Genomic DNA, 12,407 nt, shown 5'->3' with positions numbered 1-12,407 from the left:
AGCCAAACCGAGCAATCGTGGGAAGGAGAAGAGCCTTGCTGAGAGAGGTAAAGAAGAACTCAAAGATCACTGTGGTTGAGCTCCAGAGATGCAGTAGGGAGATGGGAGAAAGTTCCACAAAGTCAACTATCACTGCAGCCCACCACCAGTCGGGGCTTTATGGCAAATCCCAGACTATAAAAAATAAGATTCTCTGGTCTGATGAGACCACGATTGAACTTTTTGGTGTTAATTCTAAGTGGTATATGTGGAAAAAAACAGGCACTGGTCATCACCTGCCCAATACAATCCCTACAGTGAAATCCGGTGGTGGGAGCATCATGTTGTGGGGGTGTTTTTCAGCTGGAGGAACAAGATGACTGGTTGCAATTGAAGAAAAGATGAATAATAAGAGATGATCCTGGAGGAAAACCTCTTCCAGGGTGCTCAGGACCTCAGACTGGGCCGAAGGTTCACCTTTCAACAGGCTAATGCTGAAGCACACAGCTAAAATAACAAAGGAGTGGCTTCAGAACAATTCTGTGACCGCTTTTGATGGGCCCATCCAGAGCCCTGACCTAAAAATGGTTGAGCATCTCTGGAGAGACTTGAAAATGGATGTCCACCACCGTTCACCATCCAACCTGACAGGACTGGAGAGGATCTTGCAAGGAAGAATGGCAGGGGATCCCCAAATCCAAGAGTGAAAAACTTGTTGCATCATTCCCAAGGACACTCATGGCTGTACTAACTCAAAAGGGGGCTTCTACTCAATAAAATGCATCAGGGTCTGAATACTTATGACCATATGATATTTCAGTTCTTCTTTTTTCATAAATATGCAAAAATATCGACATTTCTTTTTTTTCCGTCAGGGTGGGGTGCTGAGTGTACATTAATGAGAAATAAAATGAACTTTTTTGATTTTGGCAAATGGCTGCAATGACTCATGAAGTGAAACATTTCAAAGGGTCAGCATACTTTCCGTACCCACTGTAGATCTGTGAAAATTCGGAGACATATGTAACAGCCCAAGACCAACAAACATTTTTTTATAGCCATATTCAGGAAGTCCGACATTTTGACTCTATTTTGGAATTGGACACCATTGTTGGCCTTTTATATATATTTCAATGAATTTTTCCAAGTGATTTTATCCAATCTTCTCCAAACTTTGGGTGTTTCATCTAAACATGTTTAAGATAAGTTATTGAAAGCTTTACATTTCTTTGCATGCTGTTGCCATGGCGATGGGCCATTTGCAAATAAAAATTATACTGCTTTTGAGGGTCTAAACCTAGGCGAAAACTCATGAAATTTGGACACACGTCTGTTGATACCTTTAGGTGCCCCAAGCAGAAAAGTCAGATGGTGCCCGCCCAACATAACAATTTTTCCTAGCCTGAAAATTTTTGTGCGTGTGTGTGGAGGTGTGCGGCTGACAGATAGGTGGATAGTCATACAGTTACCTGTTAAAAAATTATAGATAACGTCATCTGGTAAAGTAGATTTTGTAGCTTCCTTCATAAAGTCGTTCAAACCTTTCTACATGACCAGTTTGTTAACTTGAGAAGTTTGCTTCTGTTCTCTTGCGAGGGCCCTTTAAAGCTGCTCGCAGCTCTAGTTATTATTTGTATTATAGTATTATTATTATTAGTAGTATAGTATTAATATTATTAAATACTGTAATAAAATAGAATATGGTATAGTTTATGTGAGGTCTTACCTCTGCTGTCAGTGCATGACAAACAGCAGAGAAACTGTGAAACACTCCAGTGTCCACTCAAAAACAAAAGACAAGTGCTAAGAAGCCATGTGGACTGACAATCTGTAATGATTAGCTGAAATGCATTTAGTGACACCAATAAGTGTCATCATCATCATCATCATCATCATCATCATCAAGCCTTGCTAACAAACCACTCTGACTTCACTCACTGCTCCTCGTCCTTGCCTCATAAGCGTTGCACTGCTCTTTTTGGCATAGGGCGAACAAGCAAGTGCATTCATGTTTGTGTGTGTGGGTGCATGCATGCATACATCAGTATGAGTGAATAGCAGCCTTTGTTTAGGCGTAATAGATTTGAACTCACACACTGAGGGCAGTTGGAGATTAATGGAGCTAATCTGGTTTTACTGTAAAGATGGTTATACCGTATACTGTATAGTGCAGACTACAACACTTACACTACTGAAAAACAGCATAGGTGGGCCTTTTTACGAAATTTTACTGATGCGTCATCCGTCAGCGGCCAGGGTACCATCCGTCATTCGTCAGTCCGTCATTTTTCGTGACGAACTGACTGTCAGTCCGTCATTTAAGTTATCAATTAGCACCCCCCCCAAAAAAAAAAAAATATATATATATATATATACATATATATATATATATACACACACACAGTGGTACCTCTACTTACGAGCGTCTCTTCATACAAAATTTTCAAGTTAAGAAACGCTTCAACAGGAAAATATTGCCTCTAGTTACAAAAGAAATTACAGGATACGAAAGGTAAAAGAATGTGCTGATACTCGCAGTATGGACTGCGACTCGCAGCTCTGGAGTTTCCTGAACGCAACATACTCATTGCTGCTCTGCCATTGGCTAGCCTAGCATCTTCCTGGCATCCCATTGGCTAAGAGGGACCTCTACCGTATGTGTCTATGTGTGCAGATAGACAGGTAGATAGATAGATATGTGATATGTCTATGCAGCGTCCTCGTCATTCGCTCCTCGGGCCATGAAGTGTTCCGATAGTTTTACGTGAATTAGAAATGAGGAAAAGAAAAAAAGGAGAAAACGTTTTTTTTTGTCAATACAAACAAAGCAAGAGATAATAGAAAAGTATGCAAGGGGGATGCGTTTGGTTGATCTGACCGTAATGTATCGACAGTCGCCACGTTATCAAATCGGTTCTTTACAAAACGCCAGGCAAAAACCACTCCTGAGAGAGAACATGAACCAAAGAGGGCAAAAAGTGATGAGGACAGCAATTAAAAGGTAAACGACCATCATTTGTATTCCTTACTCTATTCTTTTTTTTTTTAATTATGCACAACTCTCATTTATTGTACAATAATCTAATTGTAACATGTATTTGTTACATGTTTTCATGCACTTTTATGCTTTATAAAACATTTATGTCTCAATATTGGGGGGCTTGGAACGGATTAGGGCATTTACATGAAAAACGCGTCTCTACTTACAAAATGTACTACTTAAGAAATTTCTTCCAGAACCAATTAATTTCGTAAGTAGAGGTACCACTGTATATATATATATATATATATATATATATATATATATATATATATAGAGAGAGAGAGAGAGAGAGAGAGAGAGAGAGAGAGAGAGAGAGAGAGAGGGAGAGTGTACACTTGCCTACTGTCCGAACACAACTGAGATAGCTTTTGTTTTCAAGCAAAAAATGCAGTCCAAACACAACATTATGAAACAGATCAAAGGCACCCAGATGCTTCAGCACACTTTGAATGACAGAAATTGTGAGGGAAGAAAAGCATGGGCATTCCATATCGCCATTAACACGGAACGGACCCTTTTGCATGCCACTCAGGTCTTATGAGTCAGATTATGACCACCAATTTGGAGGAAAATAAGGCTCTAGGCCGCGCCAATCTTCACAAGACATTTAAACACATTAGTTCTGCAACCATCATAGGTGATTTGAGGCTAATTAGATGAATGTGTCACGCAGAATGTCAACATACCCTCAAAAGAATTTAGGTTAGTGATAATTAAAGGAAATGAAAGTAGGAAGAGAATAATGTACGCCGCAAAGGAGAGTCACAGTCAAAGCAGTACGAAAGTGCGTTCCACACGTTGTATCCCCATAGGCATTGTCAGATTTTGTTGTTGTTGTAATTTACATCTTTTTGCACTTGTATGAATAAATCTGAACAAATTGAGTTCTGTCACAATGATTCAATTCAATTAGTAGGATTTTCAACAAAAAGAAACACAGACACCACTACACTTCAAAAGCATAATATCTGAGTTGTTTGTGTTATGTTATATTCATGCATTGTTTTTCTGACAGTAAAAAATTGGGGGGGTCATATTAACCATTTATTGGTTTGTACAGCTGATATTTGAACCAAACTCCTGTGTTTTTTGTTTTGTCAAGTTTAAAGGTTTTTTTGACTGGTCAGGGCATTAGCGTGACCACAAACCTTCATGTGCACGGTTGGCGGTGGCAGTAATGACTTGTCCATACCTTTGCAATAAATGACAGCATGTTTGCCAACTTTGCCTATTCGCCCCGGGAGACACCCGAATTTCAACCCTGTCCCCTGAGTGGTCCTCGATCAGTCACTTCTCCCGCTAATCTCATGATTCTACAGTGAACTAAACGGTTTACATTTGGGGAATATTTGTCACATTATCTGGCAACTCTTGACCGCTTGCATGGTAAGTGGCCGGTTACGAGACTATTGCTGGGGACATTGATAGCCAAGAAGCTTTGATTCTACCCATAGTACATCCATGATTCTACGGGACAATCAGTTGGAGGCTTGTGGGAGGGGGGACTGCAGCACGCAGCATTCATACCGGTTCATACATGGCAGAGATGGTTAGTGAAAGAGACTACCAGACACCTGGCACTTCTCCGAATAGAAGAAAAATGGAAAAAGGACAAAAACAAAAAAAGCTTAAAATTCAATACGGAGTTATCGAATATATCGACTATCTCATTCCAGGGTTTACAACGTCTCTTGCCCAAAGTCAGCTGGGATAGTCTCCAGCTGCATAGGGAAAAGGGCAGAGCTGGACATTCCATCCGCTCATTTTGTGGAATGACAGACGGAGGATGAGAAGTCATTTGAAAAGGATGGCCCAAGCAAGGACGGAAGTGGGTTTTCTTCATCCTGAACCAGGTCAAATACCGGCTGACGTGTTGTGTTGGGTTCTTTTAAAAAGAAAGACCACTGTACAGAGTAGCCATGACTAAGCCCGCACAACACTATTGAGTGCTCTTTTTCATGTGCGTTCCCTCCTTGCAGTATTGTTCTCTCAGGCACAGTCTGCCCTCTTGTGGATGCCCACTTCACCGACGAGGAAGAAAGTGGATAGAAATTTTGTTTTGTTAACTAAATGTTAACAGCGAGTACAAACCTTATCCCTTTGCATGTCTTGGACCTCTCTAGACTGTAAAAATCTATCCATACCAGCTCTGCCAGTAAAGCTATGTCCCGGAAGTGGAAGTGTTATTTCACAATAATTATTTTTATTGAGAAATGCAATAATAACTGAAAATGTCTTGCGTTAAAATGCAAAAGTTTTGTAATGAAACGCAATAGTATTGCGTTGTTACGCAATCTTAAATATTCTTGTGATGTCCACACTTGTGTTGGCAGCTAAATGCTATCTTGGTTAAACAGTTGTAAACAATTCAATCCACTCACGATACTCCCAGTTGGTAAAGCCAGTTAAGGAGCTTTAAATAATGTTTATGAGTTCATGGATGTTTTTTTGGGGTGGTTTTCTTTGTGGGGGGTGGACAGACGAAATGTAAGGACAGAAGCGCTTTAAAAGGACGAGGACAGACGGGGTCGCAGGACAATTATTTTTATGAACAAGGACAGAGGGACGAGGACGGAAGGGTACGGTCACGGACGGAAGACGGCGGATGGACCGGCAATTGGGTATAGTGCCCATCTCTGGAAAAGAGTTGTATGGCGACACACAAAAGGTTTTGAAAAAAAAACTCTAGATCCAAAGGAAAGAAGCTCTGAGGTGAATTTTAGCCAATAGAGACATTGAAAAAGCAACATTGACTAAAAACATCACTAAAGAAAATATCTCTGTGTATGAAGTTAAAACCTTTAAATGGTATGACAAGAGGATGATTTGCAATAGAAACAAACAAGATGAACTAACTCTTAACAGCAGACAATAAAGAAATAATGGGGATGCATTTGTAACTTCTTTAATCTTGCATCCGATTCCTGCATTATTCATGATCGCTGCTTTACACACAAGAAGTCAATCCAGGTCTTTTTTTTTTTTTTTATTGTGCTTGTGTATCCAGTCTCAAAGTGTAACACCAACAGCAGGGAACACAAACTCAAAACAGGGAAGGAAGTCAAGCCAGACGCCATCAGTCTCCAAATGTGTATACGCAGTGACCCATTTACACAGCATGTGTGTCAGTTATGAAGCAGCTGAGGTGCTATGACCCCGGAGTGCACATACGACTTGTTGATGGGAGTTCAAAGACTCAGTTGGACATCTGTCCAAGGGTCTGTCAATCATTGTTGAGGCCCCTCCCCTCCAGCCCAAAACCTTTCACCCACTTCCTAGTTCTCGTGAAAGGGGCCTTTGAGAAGCAGCTAACCTTTAACCCCATCCCATTCAACCAGTCAACCAGTTTATATATATAATATATATATATATATATATATATATATATATATATATATTATATATATATATATATATATATATATATTAAGAGAGAGAGCGATAGAGATTAGGGCTGTCAAAGTTAAAGCATTAACTATGGAGATGAATTTAAATTTGATAATGCACAAAAGAAATTAACTCAGTTAACTCCGATTTATTTACTTCCTGTAGCAGCTGACCTCTGCTCACTGTGCAATCAAACTTAGAGGAGAGTCACTGTCGCAAAGACAGACTTTTACGTAGTTTTACTTTAAAAAGTTGCCCGACGGCTCATTTGACAAATCCAAAATAATTTGCACATTTTGCAAAACCAAATTCAAATACAATAACCAAATTCAAATACAATATTAGTTGGACGTCTTTGGTGTATCTTTCAACTATTGTATTTTAGAGGAAAAGAATCATATTCAAGGATCAAAGAAAACTATAAGAACAGTCTTTGAATCGAAATATACTTAGATTTTTTTCCACATTAATTCCAAGATTTTACTCAAGTAAATATCGGTTCCAAGTTTCGTAAAAAATTGTAGTTGAAAAATATGATCAATTATGATCAATTATGGGAAATGTTGCGATTAATTAGTTAAAAAATGTTAATCGCTTGACAGCACCAAAGTATAAGAGAATTGCATTCCACTTATCATCAACAGCAAATCTCATTCTTAATCAAATGACCTAAGAAAAATCAAACACCTCTCAAATGAGATGAAAACTCAGCAGGGATGGCGGCTTCTATAGCCATGCTGTGAATCTGTGTAGCCCCCGTTAAGCCCCGCCAGCATTTTATTTGTTATTCTAAAATATATTTAAAATTACATTCTCAGCCCGCCTATGTATCAGTCAAGCCCCTCTTTACGACAGGGAGAGAACAAATCCTGAAGCCGTCCCTGAAACTGAGGTGTGATACATGAGACCTGCTTTGTTTATGTAAGTATCAGTGACACACTATACATGTCAATGTTTGACCTAAATACACTTTGGTTGTACTGTTTACAGTTTGGAACTGATTTAACAGCAGATGGCAGCGATCTAAAATCAAGCCCAATTACCAATTACAGCACATCCTATTGTAACTTTAATTCTGGTGATAATAATACAATGGGCCAGATGAATTCCAAATGGGTACTTTGGTGGCATTGCTACAATGTGCCCAGCGCAAGTCTGGCATGGCACAACAAGTGTTGGGATCTTCGCCGAATCACGTAGTTTGTGCAGTTATAAACGGGTGGTTTGCGCCGTTATGGGCGGGAACACAGCCGACTTGCTTCACAGCTAATTCCCTTTAAAATCGGCACGCAAGACGAGTAGAATTCTTTAAATGACAGAAGCAGAAACACATATTCCGGAGTCCAGGTCAAAGCGCACAAAGTACGTTTATAAGTAACTGCAAGCAGACGTCCACAGACAGATGATGTAAAGTTTACTCAGGCGATCACAGATCACCCCTATGATGTGCGCTTTTGGAGAGGACCTTCCACCCTGATAGTACGTGTCCCTGTGGGTATACACTATTTTTGATCTCAAATCCTTTTGTGTGTCTGGTCAACTTGAGTTCGGCCAAGCCACGGACTCTGTGATTAGGACGTAAAATGAAACGACAGCCAATTAGGACGTGACTTGAATGTCGCTTAACACAAACAGCGGAGCAAATGGTTGTGTTGAGTGCAATCTGTCTTCCTGCATCCATCCACCATTAAGGCCTCTACACATCAATCCGACGTTGTTTGTTGTTACCAACTGTAACGTCGGCCTAGAAGTCGGCACGTCCAACCGGAAAATGACAGAACACACTGCAAAAGCCGACGGAAACGCCAACTATGTACTCCGAACCTTGTGCGCAAGCGTGAGAACTAGCACACCCCTGCACCCCCCCATGCCATCTGAGTTAGTATATTTACCAAACAATTACGAACTATTTCTGTATGAAAATAAAGTAAAGTATAAAAATAAATCCTAGCTGGTATAATCAGCTGTGGCTCAATAGCTTCCCATAGCTTGCCTTGCAACACTCGATCATCAGCGTAGCCTTTCACGGCGATAAATAACGGCTGCCTTTTTTTTTTTTTTGCGCTCTTCTGTCTAGCCAGATATTATGTCCATAGAGGAGATGTGAAGAATGAGCGAAGTTGATTTCGTTCTTGAGGAAAAGCTTCAATTTGCACCGTTCGTCCGCATTCGTCACTTTCCGTTCTGGTCCAGTGCACTGATTCGCTAGCTATCAGTTAATCTCAGTGATCATTTGTCCCAACAGCCTGGCCCGATTCTAAATGTTGAATCGGCAGAATTCCCCCCCCCTCCCGACAACAGGCTATTTTTACTTTGTATTTCTTCTTCTTTACAGCAGTCTGGATACCCTGTGGCAGGAAGCTTCTCAGAGATTAGTCTTGGTACTACAAAAAATGTGCTAGACAGTTACAATGTGCCATTTGAGAGTCAGTGCCCCTAAGCATATTGATGCTAAACAGTATTTCACTGACATATGCCAGAAGTGTGATTCAAGCACAAAACCAACTGGTTTGCTATTGAAATACACAAAAAGGTGACCCTTGAGTCGAACAGTTAAATTCAGAGGTGCACAAAATGTTTAGCCAGTTTTAGCAAAGTTTAGCAAGGATTAAGAATGTCTGCATTTTGCTTTTGCTTTTTTTTTTTGCCAAGTTGCAGTTTCAACATGGGGTGGGACACGAATGCGACAAAGAGAATAATCACTGGACATTAGGTGAAGAAGGTATTATCATTTCCATTGCAGTTAAAAGTTCAGCGTCAACAAATAACATGCCAATTTATCAGTCCAGTGTTTTATTCTAAGAGTCACCCTTACTGTGTTTTCAGTAAACTAATTATTCAGATATCACTTGAGCTAATGGGTAGCTGCTCTGCTAAGGTGGTGAGGTGTAACATCTGTGAAAAGATTCTGTCTTGAGTCCAGATGTTTTGTGGGCCTGCACATTCTGTCACATCTGTGTTGTCACGCTGCATGCCATTACATGCTTAAACAATTTTTGTGTTTCTTTTACTGCCACAGCCACATATGCATGAAGGGAGAATGTGCAAAATGGTATCATTAGCTAGAGCAATTAGAAACTTTAGAAGGGATATTAGATACAGCAATTGAAAATAAACTTTTTATTAGAAGTATCAAAATGGCATCCTTTCACTGTAGCGAAATGGAACAATTTCTACATGTACTCAAAATATGTTCAAAACATTTGTTCACGGTTTGCCCAAGTTAGCCCTCCTTGTGTTTTAATGGGGTCAATATCCAGCACGGGTTCTCAGAGTAGCAATAAGATTAGCATAATTTAAATTTTAATGAGCTGTGGTAACACAATTAAGTCTACACTGTTTCTGCTGTATCTGTATGTCACATTTCAAGTGGGTCAGACAGACTAGCTATAGCTATATAGCTAGATAGCTGGATAGCTAGATAGATAGATAAACTAGAGGCGCTCACCACAGAAGCTTACAGTACGTTGCTTAGTGAGGAAAACACTTTGTCCATAAAATACAAAATATTGGGGCGATCATTGTGGTATTTTTAGATGATAATGTGGGCATTAGTAGAGGTATCCACATACATTTCGGTGTCCAGTGATTGCAGTTTTCGGATTTATCAAATTGTACCTTTGCTGGTCAGAAGTAAAAATATATATGGTCTATCAAGAAAACCTGCATCCAAACGCATTTTTGGTTACACTGGTTGTATTACAGCAAGCTTATAATAGCTCGCGGAACCTAATTATCGAGACGCCATGGCAGCTAATGTGCAGCCATACTTGCCTGCAAGAAGCGGAGCCGTGATGTAGCGCCGTTGAAAGCCATCTTGGCCCGACCATCTGCCCAATACAATGCACCATCTTCTTGGTGAGATTCTGACGAATCTGAGTCATTCCCACAATTTTCCAGAGTCGATACTGACGGAAGGTCCGCCAATCCGTCACTGACGACGGCAGTTTGCTGACTCTCGGTGTAAGACTAGGGCGGTGCTGCAGCGCATAATAAATATTCAGCTGCCGCAATGTGATGCGGGTCAGGTAACATCCTTTCCGTTTAAATGAATAAATAAATATCAGAGTCTGGAGGCTACGTTCATGGCCATCGAACCAGCTGGGTGGATGAGGAAGCGGGCGGTGCTGATGCACTCGCTCGAGACCTGCCAGGCAGTGGACTTTTTTTCCCTGAAATTTTCCATGACAGCTTATTCGGTCACCTAGCGATCTGGCTTATCACTCAATGACAACTGGTGGGTGCAAGGGATGGCCTAGTCAACAAACTGCCGTGACATCCGTCTCCTAACATGGCGCTGTACATTAAAATTAACTGGGGGATTATTTTGGTACGTACATGACTAGATATAACAATGAGAAGACCGGATTTTTATCAAACTTTACGATATTGCTCCATTTCCATACCTTGAAATGGGCTGCCGGATGTACACTTTAGGCAACTTAAAAAAAAATTACGCTTAGTTTTAGACTGTCCCATGTGTTAGTCTCCCGCACTGACCTCGGCTCTCGTTATCTACAAATAGCACATTTTACAGACAAGTCTTGCCACATTTCACAATGCCACACAAAAAATTGAAAAATGTGTAGGACTTTTGCATGCTCGAAAATAAGACTAGCCATCAATCAAACAAATTCATACCAGTATTTTATACTTTTAATGTGTTAATGATAAACAACTCAACATTAATAATGCAAAACACAAAAATAGTCACTATGATCAAATTACAAATAATTAAAACAAAAAGTTTTAGACATCAGTGCCTCAAGTGGGGAGGCACAAGCGTCTTGGTGGATGGGCACATCCCCTGGCACGCCAGTGAGGATGGGTCTGCCAAACTTGTTTAATTATTGGTAATTACTGTGAGAAACAATTAACATAATCAATGTCTTCACATAGACGACTATCCATTATTAATTTAAACATATACTAATCAAAGGTAATTTGAACAAATTTCAGAAGTGTGTATATGAAAAAGATAGACGCAAACGTGGGCAAATAAACACATTGCACATTGTCCATTTTTTGTGATGTGTAAACAGTGATGTTAGGAATCAATGTGATATACTGCATGTATTGTCAATTGATGTGTTTTGTTTAATATTTGTATTTTATCATTACAATAGCATATCTACACTTGTACTATTATTAAAAGGACAGAATTGAATGGATTATATATAAATAAATAATATGAAACACAGGCAATACGTCAACATGCTGTTAAGACAATTAACTAAATATACTAAATTAAAAAGAAAAAAACCAAAAACAAACAGTCTCTCTCCTCGCGTAAACCCGTTAAAGGGACACCACGGGTTGCTTTTGGACTGACCTTGGCGGGCCGACTGGCTGCCAGTAGCGGCAGAACAGGTGCAGTCCATCGGCGTTGACGATGTGCTCCAGGTCGGTGTACGGAACTCCCTGCGGACTCCGCCTGGGACCAGCCACCGGCTCGGGCATGGAGGATGGCACTGCCAGAGATACACGGAGCGGCCACAGTAAAACATCACGGCCGTACAGGAAGCAACCGAGGCCGGCCGCGAGCAGGCAGGACGCGGCGGCCACGGCGTTCATTGCCCGCGGATGTTTGATTACGTCTTTGCTGGCGGGCGCTAATAAAACGGCTTGTTGTGTTCACTTGAAATGGAGGCTCAACGCTCGCCGTGATCTAATCCCACACCACACGCACACCCCCACACACGTTCACACAGCCGCGGCTGGTGTTACGTCACAAGATCATGTGCGCTTTCTTCTTCCCTCCTGGTCACCACTTCATCGAAGGGAGGGACACACTCACACAACTTCATAACCAGTTATGTCATACATATATGTTATACGTTATGCATGTAAATATAGATACGATATAGTTATGGCATGTCTATGTTATATACTGCATGTACACTACATATATACAAAGTGAATGATGAAGGATGGACGAAATGAGGAAGAGAGGATGAAGGAGGGAAGCAAGTACGAAAGCCAGAAATGATAAAAAGAG

At 40.6% G+C, this 12,407-nt stretch overlaps 1 protein-coding gene across 2 annotated transcripts in view; it reads right to left on the bottom strand.

Moving 5' to 3' along the window:
• mgll (monoglyceride lipase) overlaps positions 1 to 12,407 on the bottom strand; it is a 47,760-nt gene that overhangs the window by 29,077 nt on the left and 6,276 nt on the right. The window contains exon 2 of one of the 2 annotated variants that reach the window (XM_086050022.1): positions 11,742 to 11,880. In XM_086050022.1, coding sequence (XP_085906148.1) covers positions 11,742 to 11,869 — 128 coding nt within the window. In that variant the 5' untranslated portion in view covers positions 11,870 to 11,880. Of the gene's footprint in view, positions 1 to 11,741; positions 12,124 to 12,407 lie in introns of those variants that run through there. The other variant, XM_086050013.1, reaches the window with a different exon arrangement.

This window comes from Filicampus tigris, chromosome 1, assembly GCF_054856515.1.
Source record: "Filicampus tigris isolate MCC_2025a chromosome 1, RoL_Ftig_1.0, whole genome shotgun sequence".
NCBI classification, from domain to species: Eukaryota; Metazoa; Chordata; class Actinopteri; order Syngnathiformes; family Syngnathidae; genus Filicampus; species Filicampus tigris.
This window is presented reverse-complemented; position numbering and strand designations above follow the sequence as displayed.